The following is a 20,656-nucleotide window of genomic DNA, read 5'->3' as shown; positions in this document are numbered from 1 at the left end:
AGACCTATCCATAGATACCCCACACGTATGGGTTTGATGAAAAAAAAAATTTTTGAGTTTCAGTTCGAAGTATGGGGAACCCCAAAAATTTATTGTTTTTTTTCTATTTTTGTGTGAAAATCTTAATGCGGTTCACAGAATACATCTACTTACCAAGTTTCAACAGTATAGTTCTTATAGTTTCGGAGAAAAGTGGCTGTGACATACGGACGGACAGACAGACGGACAGACAGACAGACATGACGAATCTATAAGGGTTCCGTTTTTTGCCATTTGGCTACGGAACCCTAAAAATACAATTTTAAAAATACATAACACACAAATACCTTGAGCCCGTAGTCCTCGTCCAGCGCCACGTAGTTGTCTCTCGCCTTGAACAGCGTGACGGGCGCGCGCAGCTTGGCGCTGGGTTTGTAGCTGTCGCCGAGCACGAGTTTGCGGTAGAAGCTGTGCGCGGCGCCGCGCAGGGCGTCTCGCTCGACGCGCGCGCCGCTCGCCACGATGAGTTCCGTCACGCGGCCCACGCGCGCCTCCCAGTTGGGCAGCTTTTCCAACTCGGAGGCGACCTGACAAAAAAATTTTTTTTTTTTTTTTTTCATTTATTTAGGTAAACAAACAGCCACTACAAAATAATAAATACATAAATAAATAAATATTATAGGACATTATTACACAAATTGCATATTATTACACAAAAAAAAAAAGCGCTGGTGGCCTAGCGGTAAGAGCATGCGACTTGCAATCCGGAGGTCGCGGGTTCGAACCCCGGCTCGTACCAATGAGTTTTTCGGAACTTATGTACGAAATATCATTTGATATTTACCAGTTCGCTTTTCGGTGAAGGAAAACATCGTGAGGAAACCGGACTAATCCCAATACGGGCCTAGTTTACCCTCTGGGTTGGAAGGTCAGATGGCAGTCGCTTCCGTAAAAACTAGTGCCAACGCCAATTACTGGGATTAGTTGCCAAGCGGACCCCAGGCTCCCATGAGCAGTGGCAAAAATGCCGGGACAACGAGAGGAAGATGATTATTACACAAATTGACTAAGTCCCACGGTAAGCTCAAGAAAGCTTGTGTTGTGGGTACTCAGACAACGATATATATAATATACAAATACTTAAATACATAGAAAACAACCATGACTCAGGAACAAATATCTGTGCTCGTCACACAAATAAATGCCCTTCCTGGGATTCGAACCCAGGATCGCGGCTTCACAGGCAGGGTCACTACCCACTAGGCCAGACCGGTCGTCAAAAGATAAAGATAAGTTAACGTTACTATCGATTCCTAACATTGTAAGTTTATTTTTTAACCTAAGTAATATTCGGACATTTAAAAATATTCTAACTAATATCGTTTTGACAGAAAAACGGGGTAACGCGGTCTCCTAGACCACCGAATGCTGCTCCTTTTACTTACCCCTAAGCCGTTAAAACTTTGTTATTATAGTTTTTTTTTGTAATTCGACAATTAGAGGCTTTCTACATCTCTATGTAATACTTTAGTTTGATTTGATATTTACGGCTTAGATGTATTTTATAATTACTGTATTTTTTTGCTTGTATGTAAATTCCATGTTGACGTATAAAAGTGCCCTTGTGGCCTATTAGCTGAATAAATGTTGATGTTTGATATTTATTCCATAAAAAAAAGGTATTGTTTTTAAATATGTATGTTCAAATAGCTCTGTTTTACTTTGTAGAAACTACTAGAAACAACTTTATTAAACATGATGTTAAAATATTTTCATTAAGGAAACTGTAAGTCTAGTTTTAACATAGAGAAAAAAAATACATAGAGTGCTCACTCCATACATCAGTTTTAGTACCAAAAAGACTATTAGCATCTAGCATCGAGTAGCGGAACTATTAGTACTGCTACTTGACAATAGATGTAGCACCGACCGGAAAATCTTATGCTGTTGAGATAAGACTTTCCGGTCGGTGCTACATCTATTGTCAAGTAGCAGTACTGATAGTTCCGCTACTCGATGCTAGATGTAGACACTGAAATTAATAGTCTGAACTGATGTATGGAGTGAGCACTCTTGTCTTACTATATTTCTCTATGGTTTTAAGAAATTTTTCCAGTGTTATAAAAATAAAATAAATATAGAATGAAAATCGTAGACAAATTACCTTAGCCGCATCAAGATCCTGGAACACCTGCGCGAAGTACGCCAGCGCGTCAGCCTCGTCCGACTGCGGGGTGCGAGCGGTGCGCTTTTTCTTCCCACGCGTCGTGTGCGTGGCGACAAACGCGGGCGACCCGTCAACTAACACCAGCCTCGTCGCGCAGCCTTCCTTCTCTAACTGTAGTGCCATCTCAAACGCGACGCCGGCTCCGAACGAGTAGCCGAGCAGCGTGTATGGTGGCTGAGGTTGGGCTGTGCGGACGTGTTTCACGTAGAAGCGAGCGAGCGCAGCCATGTCTTCAAGCGGAGCGGACGCGGCGCACTGCAGACCGTACACTGTGCCCTTCACGCTGGCTGCCACGCCGCGTAGCAAGTCTACTACACCTTCGATCGGGTGCACCTGTAAAACGAAGCCATGATCAGTATTGGGTACGAGCACAGAATAAATAATAGTACTAGGTACAGAAGGTTCACTCTGTAACAAAACGTGTCTACGCGTATATCTATTCATGACCGCTAAAGCTTTGGATTCCTCCGAAAACGGTGCCGTCATATGACGGCCGTCATATAGCGGCCGCAAAAGACGGCCGTCTTTACGGTGGCGACATGTGGAAAGTACCACGGCGTCATAACACACCGTCATCCACCAAGGTCAAAGCGGCAAATTTGAAAAATGTAGGCGCGATGGGATAACGTCCCATAGAAAATTTGAATTTCGCGCCTTTTCCTACTGACAAGATTTGCTTGATCATCTATAATTTACTTGGAGGATGAAATATCATCAGAAGAGGAAAATAATCGTAGTACGGAATCATTTATTCAAATCTCGTGTCATTTATTCAAAATGGCGTCACCGCTATCTAATAAAACGTTCACGAAACTATCGACACCGTCATGACGGCCGTCATCTTAAGCTTTGGATTCCTCCGAAAACGGTGCCGTCATATGACGGCCGTCATATAGCGGCAGCAAAAGACGGCCGTCTTTACGGTGGCGACATGTGGAAAGTACCACGGCGTCATAACACACCGTCATCCACCAAGGTCAAAGCGGCAAATTTGAAAAATGTAGGCGCGATGGGATAACGTCCCATAGAAAATTTGAATTTCGCGCCTTTTCCTACTGACAAGATTTGCTTGATCATCTATAATTTACTTGGAGGATGAAATATCATCAGAAGAGGAAAATAATCGTAGTACGGAATCACTTATTCAAATCTCGTGTCATTTATTCCAAAATGGCGTCACCGCTATCTAATAAAACGTTCACGAAACTATCGACACCGTCATGACGGCCGTCATCTTACGTTACGTTGGCAATCAACGTAACGTAACGCCGTCTAGGAAACCGCGCCATCTTGTTTACATAGACAACGTTCTAGTGACGTCAGTCAACGCTATATAGCGGCCGTAATATGACGGCACCGTTTTCGGAGGAATCCAAAGCTTTACGTTACGTTGACAATCAACGTAACGTAGCGCCGTCTAGGAAACCGCGCCATCTTGTTTACATAGACAACGTTCTAGTGACGTCAGTCAACGCTATATAGCGGCCGTAATATGACGGCACCGTTTTCGGAGGAATCCAAAGCTTTACGTTACGTTGACAATCAACGTAACGTAGCGCCGTCTAGGAAACCGCGCCATCTTGTTTACATAGACAACGTTCTAGTGACGTCAGTCAACGCTATATAGCGGCCGTAATATGACGGCACCGTTTTCGGAGGAATCCAAAGCTTAAGTGGCGCAAACGCGAGCAGGCGTCTATTCCGTAGCGGTGCGCGGCAACTACTATGGCTAGACACTAAAATTGGCGTTGGCCGCATGTACTTGTAGCTACGCGACGAAATCGCGGAGTGAGCCACGCTTGGTACGAGTAAAACAGTTCGTCTAGTTGGAATAAACACAAGGAGAAAATGAGATAATTTGAGACTAGGTTAGTGGTCTCCAAACTGTCACAAGAGCTTGTCAATTGAGCTCGCAAAAATGGCAAATTTCATATAAACTGGCCACCGAGAAGGGGGCTGCGGGCGCTGCGGCCCCCGAGTAAAAAGGTTTGGAGACCCCTGCACTAGGCAAATATAGTTTGTCAAAGGACTGTCTCATTTCAAACATAGACAGAGACAGATAATCATACTATCTTTGTCTTACACTCTCACTCGCCCAAAAGAAAAGGAGTATAGTTTTTTAGGGTTCCGTAGCCAAAGGGTAAAAACGGGACCCTATTACTAAGACTCCGCTGTCCGTCCGTCCGTCCGTCTGTCACCAGGCTGTATCTCACGAACCGTGATAGCTAGACAGTTGAAATTTTCACAGATGATGTATTTCTGTTGCCGCTATAACAACAAATACTAAAAACAGAATAAAATAAAGATTTAAGTGGGGCTTCCATACAACAAACGTGATTTTTGACCGAAGTTAAGCAACGTCGGGCGGGGTCAGTACTTGGATGGGTGACCGTTTTTTTGCTTGTTTTGCTCTATTTTTTGTTGATGGTGCGGAACCCTCCGTGCGCGAGTCCGACTCGCACTTGGCCGGTTTTTTTGTTCTTGTTCTTATTTACTGACAAATTTGGTATGACCAACTATAAATTAATAAATATCTCACCATGAATATGGGCCTGTGGTCAGGATTAGCGGGCGGCTGCGACGGCAGTTTGACTAGCACCTGCTTCGGCATGAGCTCGCCGAAGGTCGCGAACTGCACCAGGTCGTCGCTGGTCTGCGGCGCGGCGGGGGGGGAGGCGTCACTCCCCGCCATGCCGGCGTCACCCCCCCCCATGCCGGCGTCACCCCCCCCCATGCCGGCGTCACCCCCCCCCATGCCGCGCAGCCGTGCGAACGTGAGCGCGCGGATCTCCTGCACGCCGAGCAGCACGTCATAGCCGCGCTCTAGGGTCTGCTTGATCTCGGCGCCCATCAGCGAGTCCATGCCTAGCTCGGCGAGATTCGCGGTCTCGGACACTTTGCTCGGGTCCTTGATACCTGGAGGTCGACGGATTTTGTGAGAATTTCTGCAAGTGCAGGCTACAGGCTGGCAATATAGTATTCTTTCTTTATAAGAGTAAGGGGTATCGGAGTTAATGGGTTAAACCTGGAGTTACCATGGTTACCAGTACAATTTGACACTGAGTTAACGGTTTAACCGCTTAACCTTGGGTTAGTGGAATGGTGCAAGTGGCCCTAAGGGATATACGTTAGGTTAAAACATTAACAGAGCGTAGACTATTTAGACATTTTGTTTTTGAAGTGAAAACTTCTTTAGCGGCGCTGGGCACTTTTTGAGGTAGGGAAAAAATGATAAACTCGAGACAGCGTAAGGCGATCACGTGACTGTAAGGGGTGTAAGGCGATCATGTGACCGTAAAGCTTTGGATTCCTCCGAAAACGGTGCCGTCATATTACGGCCGCTATATAGCGTTGACTGACGTCACTAGAACGTTGTCTATGTAAACAAGATGGCGCGGTTTCCTAGACGGCGTTACGTTACGTTGATTGTCAACGTAACGTAAGATGACGGCCGTCATGACGGTGTCGATAGTTTCGTGAACGTTTTATTAGATAGCGGTGACGCCATTTTGGAATAAATGACACGAGATTTGAATAAATGATTACGTACTACGATTATTTTCCTCTTCTGATGATATTTCATCCTCCAAGTAAATTATAGATGATCAAGCAAATCTTGTCAGTAGGAAAAGGCGCGAAATTCAAATTTTCTATGGGACGTTATCCCATCACGCCTACATTTTTCAAATTTGCCGCTTTGACCTTGGTGGATGACGGTGTGTTATGACGCCGTGGTACTTTCCACATGTCGCCACCGTAAAGACGGCCGTCTTTTGCGGCCGCTATATGACGGCCGTCATATGACGGCACCGTTTTCGGAGGAATCCAAAGCTTAAGGGGCGTAAGGTTTAGATGGCCACTCATAACTTAGATCGCATTTAAATCAATAAAGAAAAACTCAATGTTATTTGACATTTATGTTGCGGACTCCTTTTCAAGACTCTTTACCTATGTTCAAATAATTTGACTTTGTCATGGCAGTATGTAAATAAACATGTCAATGAAAAAGTGTGATCTTATTTGAGAATGATAATAATATATAATAAATAAATAAAATACCTCCGCTAAACGTGTGTATCGTGTTACCGGGCGTCGGTAACATAGTGAGGTGAGTTTTCACTTCTATCGGCACTCCCGGAGTGCAACCGTTGTTGCTTGTTTTTTGTTTGTCTGGTACTTAGAATACAAAAATCCTCAAATATTATTACCTAAATACATTCAGGGTAACAGTCGGGTATTTTTTGTTATACTTCTAAAAACAGAGTGAAATGTACACAATTGTATATACGTACCAAGGATATTAGCGACCGCCTGCACTAGATCTTGCGTAGGCTTGTCCTGCGCGCGCCGCTTATCGGCCAGCACCACCGACGACGCGACCGCGTGCGGCAGCGCCAGCAACGTCCCAAGCGTGGCCAGACAAGAAGCAATGCGCTGCGGCATAGTTCCCCCGACTTCCGTATCCTCGCTGCCATGCATGGCCGTCATGATGAGACCGACGTCGCCGATAGCGCCCCACTGGACGGCGAGCGCCGGGAGTCCGTCGGCCTGGCGCTGCTCGCACAGCCGCTCCATGGCGCTGTTGGCGAGGCCGTAGTTGCTCTGGCCGGCGTTGCCCCGGCCGCAGGACACGGACGAGAACGCCACGAAGTGTTCCAGCTCGGGCGCGAGCTCGCGAGACGCGACGTCTAGGGCGCGTGTGCCTGTACCGAAGGAATGTTTAATAAAATAATGTGACGGATCAATTCTAAGATATTAACAATAAAGCTAGTTGAAATCGAGGTATTATATATACATTCAGATTAAAAGCGTATACATACATAGGTAGCCATACCCACATGAACTATACAGAAAATTAGCAGTATTTATTGTTCATGAAATATCTCGTGTATATTGGCATATTTGGACGATTGACCTCGATAGGGATCGACGTTAATTAACTGTAGAGGGCAGCATAGGAGCCCCATTTTAGTATTTAAGTTTCCGACTTGGGCCACAAGATGGCAGATCCTACAACGCGCAAGGGAGCGTGCGTGCACTGTACGGCAGCAGCTACTGTTTCGGCGTGAAGTGTCAATGTCAAGGTTTCCGATTAAGGGCACAAGATTGCAGACCCTCCAACGTGCACGGTCCCAATAGTAACGGAGACTATCATATATATTGTACGTTGCGATCCCTCCCTCTGGTTGATCTCTTATGTCTGATACGACACTGACCGTCAATCTTAGGCTTGGCGCAGACGCGGAAGTCCTCCGGGGTCTGGTTTTCTAGAAAGGCGTCGCGCAGCACGGCGGCCAGGTTGAACACGCCGGCCACGGGCGCGGCGGCCGCCGCTTCCCTCAGCAGCGCGCGGGCGCCGGCTACAGTCGTCGCGTCCGTGGTGGACACCACCACTTTGATGCCCTTCTCGCGCCATCTAGAAAACGAAATCAATTAACTAGTATTAGTTCGCCCCGAACTAAGAACTCGCGATTCGCATGTGTAAGCCGAGCACTTTCATTTGATACCAAACTCGACCATACTTTCTTGCTAAAACGATGACCAGAATAGCAAAACCCCTCTCAAATTGCTTTTTAGCCTTCTAAGCTCTTCTAGCTCAATAACCCCTTGATCGAGCCTGCTCATAATTTAATGACTAAAATATAATGCCCTCGACTACACGTTTACCCAATTTCATTTAAATTAGAACAAATTTGCTTAAGTTATTGTGTATCAAACTATCCTCTGATAGTTCAGCTTAAAAACATCGAAATGCCGGGACGTGCCCCTAACCAGCCGCGTGTTCAAGTCGAATGTAAGAACTTCGCTTCGCTTCGCTCGCTCGTTCGATTATGTAAAGCACATCAAATATTATATGTTGGTATTGGTAATTCATAAGTATTGGTAATTCATAATAATCAATCAGATTTATAGGTGAACCAGGATCTATTGAGGGTGCGCCATGTTGCGGAATTTCACCGGAACTAATTTTTTCATACTACACTGAATTGTCACCCTATACATGAGAATAACGGCGCCCTCTTGACAATTATCATATATTACTGGTCAGGCTATATATAATATGTTTTCCCATTTCTTTTAATAACTTTATTTTCTTTTCCTATTGTAATAATTTGATATGTTTTCTGAAAGAGCTACGAATTTGTATGATTCCATGTACATATGTATATTTTCTAAATCAAATTTCTATTACACCTTATGTGTATAATTGCATGAATTCTATAGTAATTTAAATTGTATTTTTTTCCCTTATTTTCTCGTAATGCATGTTAATTATAAGATGTAATTATTTTTGAAAAGATGTGTCCCGCCGAGTTTGTTGCCGGTCCTATATTGGGATACCCTCCTCCAATTGAGGGGGGATTTAAATCTTCTCGGGGCAGAGGTGTAGGGTTGGAGCCGGTCTACCTAGCTTTATTTGACGTTCATAAGCGCATTGTAATTATTCCTACTTGAATAAACTATCTTTTATCTCTTTACTCTGGCAAGACAACGTTGTCAGTAAAAAAACCGGCACAGTGCGAGTCGGACTCGCGCACGGAGGGTTCCGCACCATCAACAAAAAATAGAGCAAAACAAGCAAAAGAACGGTCACCCATCCAAGTACTGACCCCGCCCGACGTTGCTTAACTTCGGTCAAAAATCACGTTTGTTGTATGGGAGCCCCACTTAAATCTTTATTTTATTCTGTTTTTAGTATTTGTTGTTATAGCGGCAACAGAAATACATCATCTGTGAAAATTTCAATTTTCAGCCTGGTGACAGACGGACGGACGGACGGACAGCGGAGTCTTAGTAATAGGGTCCCGTTTTTACCCTTTGGGTACGGAACCCTAAAAAGACGCAAAATACAAAATTTGTGTGCAAAATCGATCCTTCGCGTCTAAATTTTGAAATTAGCCACCTTTTTCTACTCACAAAGCTGGCTTGCCAGAGTATACCCTTCGCGTCAAAGGTTAATCCCTATGAGTCCTATGACAGTTTATTATTATACCTATATTGTAGCTGTCACGTAGACTGTTGTAGCTTGGAAGTTTAGCAAAATAATTAATTTAAAAAATGAATAAAAATAATTTTTTTTTCAATTATTTTTTAAATTCAGCCATAGAGAAATATAGTAAGACAAGAGTGCTCACTCCATACATCAGTTCAGACTATTAATTTCAGTGTCTACATCTAGCAACGAGTAGCGGAACTATCAGTACTGCTACTTGACAATAGATGTAGCACCGACCGGAAAGTCTTATCTCAACAGCATAAGACTTTCCGGTCGGTGCTACATCTATTGTCAAGTAGCAGTACTGATAGTTCCGCTACTCGATGCTAGATGCTAATAGTCTTTTTGGTACTAAAACTGATGTATGGAGTGAGCACTCTATGTATTTTTTTCTCTATGATTCAGCTTAACCGATTAAAACTTGAAGAAACTGTCAGTTACAACAAAACATGCCGCCGTAAAATGCCATTCAGAACCTAGTGATTATATATGATATATAGTGTTTTGTGTGGACCTTTGATGCCATTTAGTTTCGCTGTCAAAAGAGCACAATTTTTATTTGGTATTTTTTGTATAGATACCTGCGAATGCACCAGGCCTGGTAGCCGGTGCGCACGCCGCTGCGCGAGTTGAACACGAGCGTGCGCGCTCCGTTCTTCGTCAGCCACTCGCCCAGCTCCAGACCGAAGCCGCCCAGGCCACCTAAAACAAAGTTATTCGTCATTATATCACATGGGTGAGGTATGAGTATTCATAATTTATAAACAGTTTTGGAGATCTAGGTGACCGGAGCTTACGCACTGTTAGTGGTTGAAAATGAAGACCTAGGCTCTACGAAACATGTCGCACGAGTGACTAAAAATACGCGATTTATACCGTAAAGCACTAAAGTAAGCTAAATGTTAGTATGATTCGCGACAGTTTAAATTCGATTGAGGTTTATCATGAACCATGAAAAACCATTTATAGATGAATGCGTGAGAAATCAAGCGTTTTGAAAGTCTACAAGTATTTTGTGTGGACCGTTAGTTTTTTAATGTTAGGCATGAGATACACTTGTAAGTTTTACTTACGTAAATAGGGACAAAGCTATTTGTTTTAATGAGATAACGATATTCATCTCTCATTCTGTAGTATAGCTGTGTCCCTACTTACATAAGTAAAACTTACAAGTGTATCTTGGCCCTTAAGACTATACTATAAAGTACTAACCGACAAGCACGTAGCTCTTGCCGGGGTGCATGTATGTGCGCGGCATGGCGGACAGCAGCCGCGCCGCCTCCTCCTCGCGCACGCGGATCAGCACCTTACTGTTTTACTTACCTAAGTAGGGACAAAGCTATTTGTTTTAATGAGATAACGATATTCATGTCTCATTCTGTAGTATAGCTGTGTCCCTACTTACATAAGTAAAACTTACAAGTGTATCTTGGCCCTTAAGACTATACTATAAAGTCTATAATATTGGTGTCCTGTCACCGGTAGTAGGTTTGGTTTATGTAAGTGAATGTTGTTAGTTCTGTTTAGTTTTGGATTGAGTCTTATCTCTTTCATGTTTGCAATGTGTGTGTGTGTGTGTGTGTATGTGATGCGTGTTACTTAAGTATATGTTTTTATTACATATCTATTTGTGAGTTCCTGTAATTGGCTCTATATATCTATTTAAGATTCCATTGTCATTTAGTTAGCTGTTGGATCTCCTTATGTAAATAAATAAATAAATAAAGTACTAACCGACAAGCACGTAGCTCTTGCCGGGGTGCATGTATGTGCGCGGCATGGCGGACAGCAGCCGCGCCGCCTCCTCCTCGCGCACGCGGATCAGCACCTTACTGTTTTACTTACGTAAGTAGGGACAAAGCTATTTGTTTTAATGAGATAACGATATTCATGTCTCATTCTGTAGTATAGCTGTGTCCCTACTTACATAAGTAAAACTTACAAGTGTATCTTGGCCCTTAAGACTATACTATAAAGTCTATAAAGTACTAACCGACAAGCACGTAGCTCTTGCCGGGGTGCATGTATGTGCGCGGCATGGCGGACAGCAGCCGCGCCGCCTCCTCCTCGCGCACGCGGATCAGCACCTTACTGTTTTACTTACGTAAGTAGGGACAAAGCTATTTGTTTTAATGAGATAACGATATTCATGTCTCATTCTGTAGTATAGCTGTGTCCCTACTTACATAAGTAAAACTTACAAGTGTATCTTGGCCCTTAAGACTATACTATAAAGTCTATAAAGTACTAACCGACAAGCACGTAGCTCTTGCCGGGGTGCATGTATGTGCGCGGCATGGCGGACAGCAGCCGCGCCGCCGCGGGCTTGCTGCCCGCTTCTTCCTCGCGCACGCGGATCAGCACCTTGCCGATGTGCTTGCCCGTGGCCATGAACCTGCGGACAAACAATGATTTATAACTCAAGATAGGTTATAGGCGTTCCAAAATTGAAGCGCTTACCTTTACAAATTGGACAAGTTGCCTTTAGACGCGGCTGGGCAAGCGAGAAATGTGCACGTGCTAACGAGCTCGCCGAAAGAGAAAGAGACGACCTTATGTTTAACAACGAGTGTGACAAAGATGGATGGAATGAGAAAATTAATCAAAAATAACAGATTTCTTCGTAGGCACAGAAACAAATATGGAAGTATTTTTTGTGCGCCTCAAGTATGAGTATAACCTATTTATAGTTATATAATATCATTGCGGACAAACAGCCGTTAGACGTCGAGCTGGCAACGTCGCTACAAACTGTTGTACTACAGAACACCTCTACTATTAGATGGAGCACATAAAGCAAGACACAAAGCGCAACCGCTTATTTCAGTTGCGCCAACAATTACGACCAGTACTCGTGTGAATTTAGCTTTGAGGGTGTAAAGCTTTGGATTCCTCCGAAAACGGTGGCGTCATATGACGGCCGTCATATAGCGGCCGCAAAAGACGGCCGTCTTTACGGTGGCGACATGTGGAAAGTACCACGGCGTCATAACACACCGTCATCCACCAAGGTCAAAGCGGCAAATTTGAAAAATGTAGGCGCGATGGGATAACGTCCCATAGAAAATTTGAATTTCGCGCCTTTTCCTACTGACAAGATTTGCTTGATCATCTATACTTTACTTGGAGGATGAAATATCATCAGAAGAGGAAAATAATCGTAGTACGGAATCATTTATTCAAATCTCGTGTCATTTATTCAAAATGGCCTCACCGCTATCTAATAAAACGTTCACGAAACTATCGACACCGTCATGACGGCCGTGATCTTACGTTACGTTGACAATCAACGTAACGTAACGCCGTCTAGGAAACCGCGCCATCTTGTTTACATAGGCAACGTTCTAGTGACGTCAGTCAACGCTATATAGCGGCCGTAATATGACGGCACCGTTTTCGGAGGAATCCAAAGCTTCACTGGGATTAAATAGTATAAAATTGTGTTAAATACAAGTCAGTTGTGCTGGTCAAATCCTATGATAGGTTAATGCTCCAAAATTGAAGCACTCGCCTTGTGACAACTTGTAACAAGTTGCCCTTAATTGCGCCCAGGCAAGCGAGAAGTGTGCAAGTGCTAGCGAGCTCCCGCATACCGAAAGAGAAAAAGCGAGCTTATGTTTAAATATGAGTATGACAAAGATGAATGGAATGCGAAAATTAATCAAAAATAAAAGATTTCTGTTGTGTAAACGAAACCATAGAGAAAAAAATACATAGAGTGCTCACTCCATACATCAGTTCAGACTATTAATTTCAATGTCTACATCTAGCAACGAGTAGCGGAACTATCAGTACTGCTACTTGACAATAGATGTAGCACCGACCGGAAAGTCTTATCTCAACAGCATAAGACTTTCCGGTCGGTGCTACATCTATTGTCAAGTAGCAGTACTGATAGTTCCGCTACTCGATGCTAGATGCTAATAGTCTTTTTGGTACTAAAACTGATGTATGGAGTGAGCACTCTATGTATTTTTTTCTCTATGACGAAACTCACCGGAAGGCCTGCTCGAGCTGGGTGTCGGTGTAGACAGTAGCGGGGAGTGGTCGCACGGCGCCGGCCGCGATGCCCTCCGTCACGCACTTGACTACCTCCGCCTTCTCGGGGTGGTCGCCGCGCGCGTCAAACAGCGCGTCCAGCAGAATCCCGTGCACGGTGGTGTTCTTCAGCAGCACGGCCATCCCGAGCGCCGTGTTCGCGCTGAGGTCCAGCTTGCCGATCTCGAGGAAGCGACCGCCCACCGCGAGGCAGCGGAGCGACGCTTGCAGCTTGTCGCCGGCGAGCGAGTTGAGCACCAAATCCACACCGCGGCCCTTCGTGCGGCGCAGCACTAGCTGCTCGAACGAGCAGTCGCGGGAGTTTCCGATGTTAGCGTCGGGGAGCTGCGGGAAGCGCTCGCGGAGGAAGGCGCGCTTATCGGGCGTGCCCACGGTCGTGAACACGTTGCAGCCCGCGTGCAGAGCTATAGCGATCGCCGCTTGACCGACACCACCGGTACCCGCATGGATAAGGACAGCTTCGCCTTTCCGCATGCGGCCGCGGACGGCCAAGGCGTAATACGCCGTCGCGTACGCTACGGGGACGGTCGCCGCTTCTTCCAGCGACCACTGCTTTGGCACCTCCCACATGAAGCCTTCGTCGGCCATGACCGTGGTGGCCAGGCCCTTGGCCGCGACCATGCCCATGACGCGTTTGCCGGACGACGAGCGGCCACTGAACTCCAGGCCGAGGATACATTCCTGCAAAACAAATTAAAATGGTGACCCACTCTGTGACTCTACAATTAGGGCATGCTCCCGGGAATTCCCGGTTCTCAAATTCCCGGGAATTTTATAGTATCTAAAGAACCGGTTCTGAAGACCCGGTACCGGTACTTCCCGGTTCTCATCAGTATGCGTATTTATTTCCATTTCAATAGTAGTTATGTTTAGTACTTTAGCTCGGGACATTAAATAACATTTTAATAATGGTTTAATAATTTTAGGTCACCATTAATTGTAGACTACAATTAATGGTGACCTAAAATTAAAATGTTTCGAAATAATGGAATTACAAGAGGTCCTCTCAGAGTCAAGGATGGTGAGAATGCATTCCTGTCCAGTAGCAATCATTATGAGCAATCGTAATAAACACGGCACAGGTCGGTGTGCGGTCGCTGTGGTGTGGCTGAAGCGTGGCTCAGCCTCGATCCAGCGTAGCGATAAGTTTGCAAACAAGTTTCATTCATACCTGTCCAGCAAGGTCTCCAGGGAGCGCATCAGGCGGCAGTTTTCCAATGGCAAGCATAATGTCTCGGAAGTTGAGCGGCGCGTAGTAGACTCGACACAGGTCGGTGTGCGGTCGCTGCGGTGTGGCTGAAGCGTGGCTCAGCCTCGATCCAGCGGAGGGATAAGTTTGTAAACAAGTTTCATTCATACCTGTCCAGCAAGGTCTCCAGGGAGCGCATCAGGCGGCAGTTTTCCAGTGGCAAGCATAATGTCTCGGAAGTTGAGCGGCGCGTAGTACACGCGGCACAGGTCGGTGTGCGGTCGCTGCGGTGTGGCTGAAGCGTGGCTCAGCCTCGATCCAGCGGAGGGATGTTTGTAAACAAGTTTCATTCATACCTGTCCAGCAAGGTCTCCAGGGAGCGCATCAGGCGGCAGTTTTCCAGTGGCAAGCATAATGTCTCGGAAGTTGAGCGGCGCGTAGTACACGCGGCACAGGTCGGTGTGCGGTCGCTGCGGTGTGGCTGAAGCGTGGCTCAGCCTCGATCCAGCGTAGCGATAAGTTTGCAAACAAGTTTCATTCATACCTGTCCAGCAAGGTCTCCAGGGAGCGCATCAGGCGGCAGTTTTCCAGTGGCAAGCATAATGTCTCGGAAGTTGAGCGGCGCGTAGTACACGCGGCACAGGTCGGTGTGCGGTCGCTGCGGTGTGGCTGAAGCGTGGCTCAGCCTCGATCCAGCGTAGCGATAAGTTTGCAAACAAGTTTCATTCATACCTGTCCAGCAAGGTCTCCAGGGAGTGCATCAGGCGGCAGTTTTCCAGTGGCAAGCATAATGTCACGGAAGTTGAGCGGCGCGTAGTAGACTCGACACAGGTCGGTGTGCGGTCGCTGCGGTGTGGCTGAGGCGTGGCGCAGGTCGCTCTCGATCCAGCGGAGGGATGATAAGTCACCGCGGGTCAGGGTGTTCACGTATGCGTGTTCCACCTGCGAGGAAAGGATGGTATAATAAAAAATAGTAGTTTACGTGACTGCTACATTAGGAAAGGCATTAAAATACGAGTGTTAGGTTGGTATTCCACCTGTCCAATTTCTTTGTCCTTAGTTAATGCCTAATGATGTAGTTACACACACGTGCTTTATCTACACGCATATTTACAAGCTCTCTATGATGTGATTCAGATAGTTGATCTGTAATAATCCCACAAATAAATGACCCTACCAGGATTCGAGTCCGGGAGTCAGGGTCACTACCGACTCAGCTAACAATCGAAAACACACCTGCAATTGAGCTTCAGTAGTATCATCGAGCAGCAGATGCCGGAACGTGCCCCACACGCCAGCGCGCAGCACATTGAAGGCCAGATCCCTCTGTACTTGGGCCTTGTACGCCGGCGCGTCAGGGTTGAACACTTCCTTGGCACTCGGCAGGTAGTAAAGCCTGAGTTTATCCCCGCCGGCCTCGCGACGCAAACAGGTAGCCAGCCCTTGGACCCCGGAGCCGGGTGCGCGCGACCACAGGTACAGCCGCATGTCTTCTGTCTCAGCTCGCTTCATGGATTGTTTAAGAGTGTCAACCCAGGCGTAGTCGTCGTCGCGGACTTCGAGGACGAGCTTGGTGGCCGGGACGGTCGCTTCGCGCCGGAGGAGCACGTATTCGCAGGATGCGGCGCGCGCTCGTGATACCTGCGTGATATGATATTCAAATATTATAAGTTTCTTCTATGGCAAGTATATTGACGAGCAGAGTCGGGTGAGGAGTTAGTGGAAGTTAAACACCTTATGTGTGATAGTATAAGAACATTCTGAACCTTTATTCTCTAAATGCCTATTGTTTTATACACGTTAGGTTGCGCTGACACAAGCAATATGCGTTTATGTCGCAGTAAACCAAAGCGTTACTGCTAAACACTAAAAGTGGACATTCACCACATTACAATATGATTTATACTTGGTCAACCAGATCTTGACAGTAGAAAAAGGCGGCAGATTTGAAAAATGTAGGCGCGAAGGGATATCGTCCCATAGAAAATTTGAATTTCGCGCCTTTTTTTACTGACAAGATTTGGTTGACCAGCTATATTTATCTCACAATATACAATTTCACTTAAAATTACACATGGTAGATTGTCAGGGATTTATATTGTGATAACGGGGTCATTTTATTAACCTTTTCGACGCCGTGTCAAACACAAAAGCTGTCACGCTGACGCCACGTCAGCGTCACCGAAGTGTCAAAAGTGAAATTGAACTTGCATATGCACGTAGGTCTATGTTGCTCTGTGGTCTGTGACCGATTAATCGGTCTTTGGCGTTGAACCTACGGTGCGGATATATCGGTCATTGGCGTCCAAAAGGTTAAAAGAATCAGTATGAATAATACTAGAGCGTTTAGATTCCGTATAAAGCTAACATTGCAGACACTTTAAAGTGTAAAAGTGCCACTATATAATTTGACTTTGAATTTGACATCTACTAGGAATCTGACTCTACAATTGAAACATTTGTAAAGAGTTAAGGCGGGATTCCACCAGCGGCACAAAAAAATTTGTACTAAACATGCTTGTGCCGCACACTGGTGGAATCCCGCCTTTTGATTGCCCCGACCTTAGAATGCTGTTTTCGTTATTCGTCATCTAATTTTCGGGGCATATTATTTTCAAATTGTCTTCTAGTCACGTCAGTCACATTCGCAGACCGCTTGTGATCTTTTTGCCTTCACAGAGTCAGGATTATACATTTCAATTTATTTTATTTCCTTTAAATTATAATCAGAGATCGGACAAATTTGCGACATTGCTCGCAATAATGTGGACATGACTCCAAAATTGATTAAATAATTAATCATTTAATTAATTTCTTACCTGAGGTTTAATTTTGATTCCTAATCAATAAAAAACACAAAGATTTCTTATAATGTAAACTTATTAAAGAAATTAATCAGTGTTTTCCAAATTTTCTGTAGGTACTCATTTTTTTAAATCAATAATATATTTAAGTGCTATTTATTGACGAGGGAACAAAATTAAATCTCAAGTAAAAAAATAATTAAAATAATTAAATGATTAATTATTTAATAAATTTCGGAGTCTTGTCCACATTATTGCGAGCAATGACGCAAATGTGTCCGATCTCTGATTATAATTTAATCAATTTCTCCGTACTAGTAAAAACTGTATGACGGCAGGAAGCGCCACCTCTCCCGGATCACATTCAATCTAAATATCTGTCTCTATAGATTGTGTTCATTACATACCAGGGTGAGTCCAGCTTGGGTGACCACGGCCTGCGCAGCGGGGTCGTCCAGGGCACGGGCCGGTTCCTCCAACAGCACGAAGCCCGTGGGCGCGGTGGCCGCGGCCAAGGTTGACAACATGGCGGCGCCGTGACGCGCCAACACGTCGGCTCCTAGTACCACGTGGCAGTCGCCTTCGAGACCGCTCGCGGCATCCTTTTTCGACACCTGGACATATAACATAATAATATAAGATGCCTGAAAGTACCATATCTAAATTAGTAAAGCTTTACGGTGACGACATGTGGAAAGTACCACGGCGTCATAACACACCGTCAGCCACCAAGGTCAAAGCGGCAAATTTGAAAAATGTAGGCGCGAAGGGATATTGTCCCATAGAAAATTTGAATTTCGCGCCTTTTACTGACAAGATTCGCTTGTCCATCTATAATTTACTTGGAGGATGAAATATCATCAGAAGAGGAAAATAATCGTAGTACGGAATCATTTATTCAAATCTCGTGTCATTTATTCAAAATGGCGTCACCGCTATCTAATAAAACGTTCACGAAACTATCGACACCGTCATGGCGGCTGTCATCCAAATGACGGCACCGCTTTTTTACGTTACGTTGACAATCAACGCCGTCTAGGAAACCGCGCCATCTTGTTTACGTAGACAACGTTCTAGTGACGTCATTCACCGCTATATGACGGCACCGCTTTCGGAGGAAGCTTTAGAGCTTTTGCAGCTGGGTGTACCTTATGTACCTACTTAAACTGAATGACTATGTCTGACAGGATTGTTGATATAGCAATAAGTATGTATAAAAGTTTGTTGTGCAAATTTCTTCAGGCGATTCTATGTATCATACCTTGATTCCAAGCGGTTCCATGGCGGCGGTATACTGCGCCGTGTCGGCGCCGGACGCCAGAGTGGCGTCCACGCGCACCGCCGGCTCGGACTCCAACACTACGGACAATACGGGTACAGTTAGCCAAGTTAACATTGTGATATTGTGTTGGAGGGTCGCAAAACTCTCAATAAAATATATATGCATGTTATTTTGATGCATTTGTCAGACTCACACATAGGAAAATAACACTTTGGATCGGAATGTTATGCGCAGATCTGGACCTCTTAGCAATGGTCTGTCTCATTCTCTTCTCTACCCAAATTTAAACCATCAACCGGTTTTCGTACAATTTCCACAATAGCTTCCAATGCCTACTGCAACCGGTACACAGGCATCATACATCTATTGATGTATCTGTGAATGGATTCCAGCAGGCGTTCTACATACCATCAAAACTCTTATCCTCACGCACGCCTTATAAACAAATGACCGGGCTCGAAAGACCCAAGAGTTTTTAAACAGATACACAAATAATAATCATACTGACGCGAAAGGGGAAGGGCCAAAAAAGAATTACTAATAAGTTTACCTATCTATCTAATACCTTTAAACGAACAATTCTTGTTTATTTATTTATTTATTTATATATATATATATATTTCGGGGATCTCGGAAACGGCTCTAACGATTTCGATGAAATTTGGTATATAGGGGGTTTTCGGGAGCGAAAAATCGATCTAGCTAGGTCTTATCTCTGGGAAAACGCGCATTTCCGAGTTATTATATGTTATCCGAGCGAAGCTCGGTCACCCAGATATTAGTCCTTTATAAAAGTTGAGTTTTACCTTGCAGGGCATGCGGCAACAGCAGGGCCTCAGCCGGTCTTTGCAGCGCGGGTTCGGTGACCTTCATCTTGAGCACGTTGCAGTTCTCCAGCGCGATCTGCAGCGCCGCCGTCAGCGCGTGCCGCTTCGACCGTCCCGTGTCTTCCGTGCCCACGCGAGCGCCATCCAGCGGCAAGAACACGTACTTTTCCAGTTTCGGGGCAGACTGAGCGTTAGCTCTGCGCGGAGCTAGCGAAGTCTTCACACCACGGAATTCCACGCCGCCCGCCACGGTCACGTCGACATTGCGGTACAACTTAATCGGAATAGTGCCGCCGGTTGCCGCCGCTTTACGCTGCGCGATGGGATCGATGAGCGCGCGTTGAAGACGAGTGGGAAGGTACAGTTCCCGCGTGTCCACGCCGATGATACCGAACTGGAGCATCGTGTCCATGAACGAGATCCAGTTGTCCTCCCATTTGAGCTGGCCGGTCTTGCCGCGGCCGTCTGATGACTTGATTCCTTGGAAGATGCCCTGGTAGTTGTAGCCGCGGAGACGGAGTTCTTTGTAGATGTCTTCCGTGTCGAGGGTAGGTAGGTCTTCCTTTTCTTCGGGGTCGATAAGGGAGGTGGCTGGTAGACGCTCAGAAGCGGGGTTTTCTGTGAGGCGGGCGATTCCTGTGACTACTACCGCGCCTCCCTCGCAGACTTCGAATTCGCCGGTGCCTCCGAGCAGCGTGACGAGGAACCTCAGAGGTGCGTCGCGAGATACGATGGTGGCGCGACGGAACTGCACGTTCTCTAGAACAACAGGGGCTTCTTCCATCTTCAAGTTGTGTACTTTCGCTACTGTACGCCATACCAAAGTCTGTAAAGAAAACAAGGAAAATTCAAAGATTTATTCTGCCATTAGGCCCCAAGGGCTCTAACAAATCATTACATATAGTGACATCATATAATAACATGAAAAATACTTATGTATTCTACAATATAATATACATTTTAGGTGCTTTCTTTTTCTAACATAGGTCTTAAGTTAGGAGTTAGGTACTAACCAGATTATGGAACCTGTTTTCTGAAATAAATTATTTTTAGACGACCGGTCCGGCCTAGTGGGTAGTGACCCTGCCTGTGAAGCCGCGGTCCTGGGTTCGAATCCCAGTAAGGGCATTTACTTGTGCGATGAGCACAGATATTTGTTCCTGAGTCATGGTTGTTTTCTATGTATTTAAGTATTTGTATATTACATATATATATCGTTGTCTGAGTACCCACAACACAAGCTTTCTTGAGCTTACCGTGGGACTTAGTCAATTTGTGTAATAATGTCCTAT

The 20,656-nt window shown here is 45.4% G+C and overlaps 1 protein-coding gene across 1 annotated transcript in view; it reads right to left on the bottom strand.

The window, feature by feature from the left end:
* The window catches only part of LOC134652121 (fatty acid synthase), a 38,664-nt gene that overhangs the window by 641 nt on the left and 17,367 nt on the right, over window positions 1–20,656 (bottom strand). The window contains exons 10-22 of the mRNA XM_063507289.1: window positions 19,344–20,190; window positions 18,517–18,614; window positions 17,663–17,869; window positions 15,688–16,092; window positions 15,184–15,393; window positions 13,201–13,943; window positions 11,456–11,598; window positions 9,785–9,905; window positions 7,423–7,622; window positions 6,499–6,909; window positions 4,746–5,122; window positions 2,144–2,539; window positions 327–566 (exon numbers count right to left, since the gene is read on the bottom strand). Of these exons, the coding sequence (XP_063363359.1) occupies window positions 327–566; window positions 2,144–2,539; window positions 4,746–5,122; window positions 6,499–6,909; window positions 7,423–7,622; window positions 9,785–9,905; window positions 11,456–11,598; window positions 13,201–13,943; window positions 15,184–15,393; window positions 15,688–16,092; window positions 17,663–17,869; window positions 18,517–18,614; window positions 19,344–20,190 (4,398 nt within the window). The remainder of the gene's footprint in view (window positions 1–326; window positions 567–2,143; window positions 2,540–4,745; window positions 5,123–6,498; window positions 6,910–7,422; window positions 7,623–9,784; window positions 9,906–11,455; window positions 11,599–13,200; window positions 13,944–15,183; window positions 15,394–15,687; window positions 16,093–17,662; window positions 17,870–18,516; window positions 18,615–19,343; window positions 20,191–20,656) is intronic.

This window comes from Cydia amplana, chromosome 11 (assembly GCF_948474715.1).
Source record: "Cydia amplana chromosome 11, ilCydAmpl1.1, whole genome shotgun sequence".
Taxonomy (NCBI): Eukaryota; Metazoa; Arthropoda; class Insecta; order Lepidoptera; family Tortricidae; genus Cydia; species Cydia amplana.
Note: the sequence above shows the minus strand (reverse complement) of the source record. Positions and strands in the feature narration are given on the sequence as shown.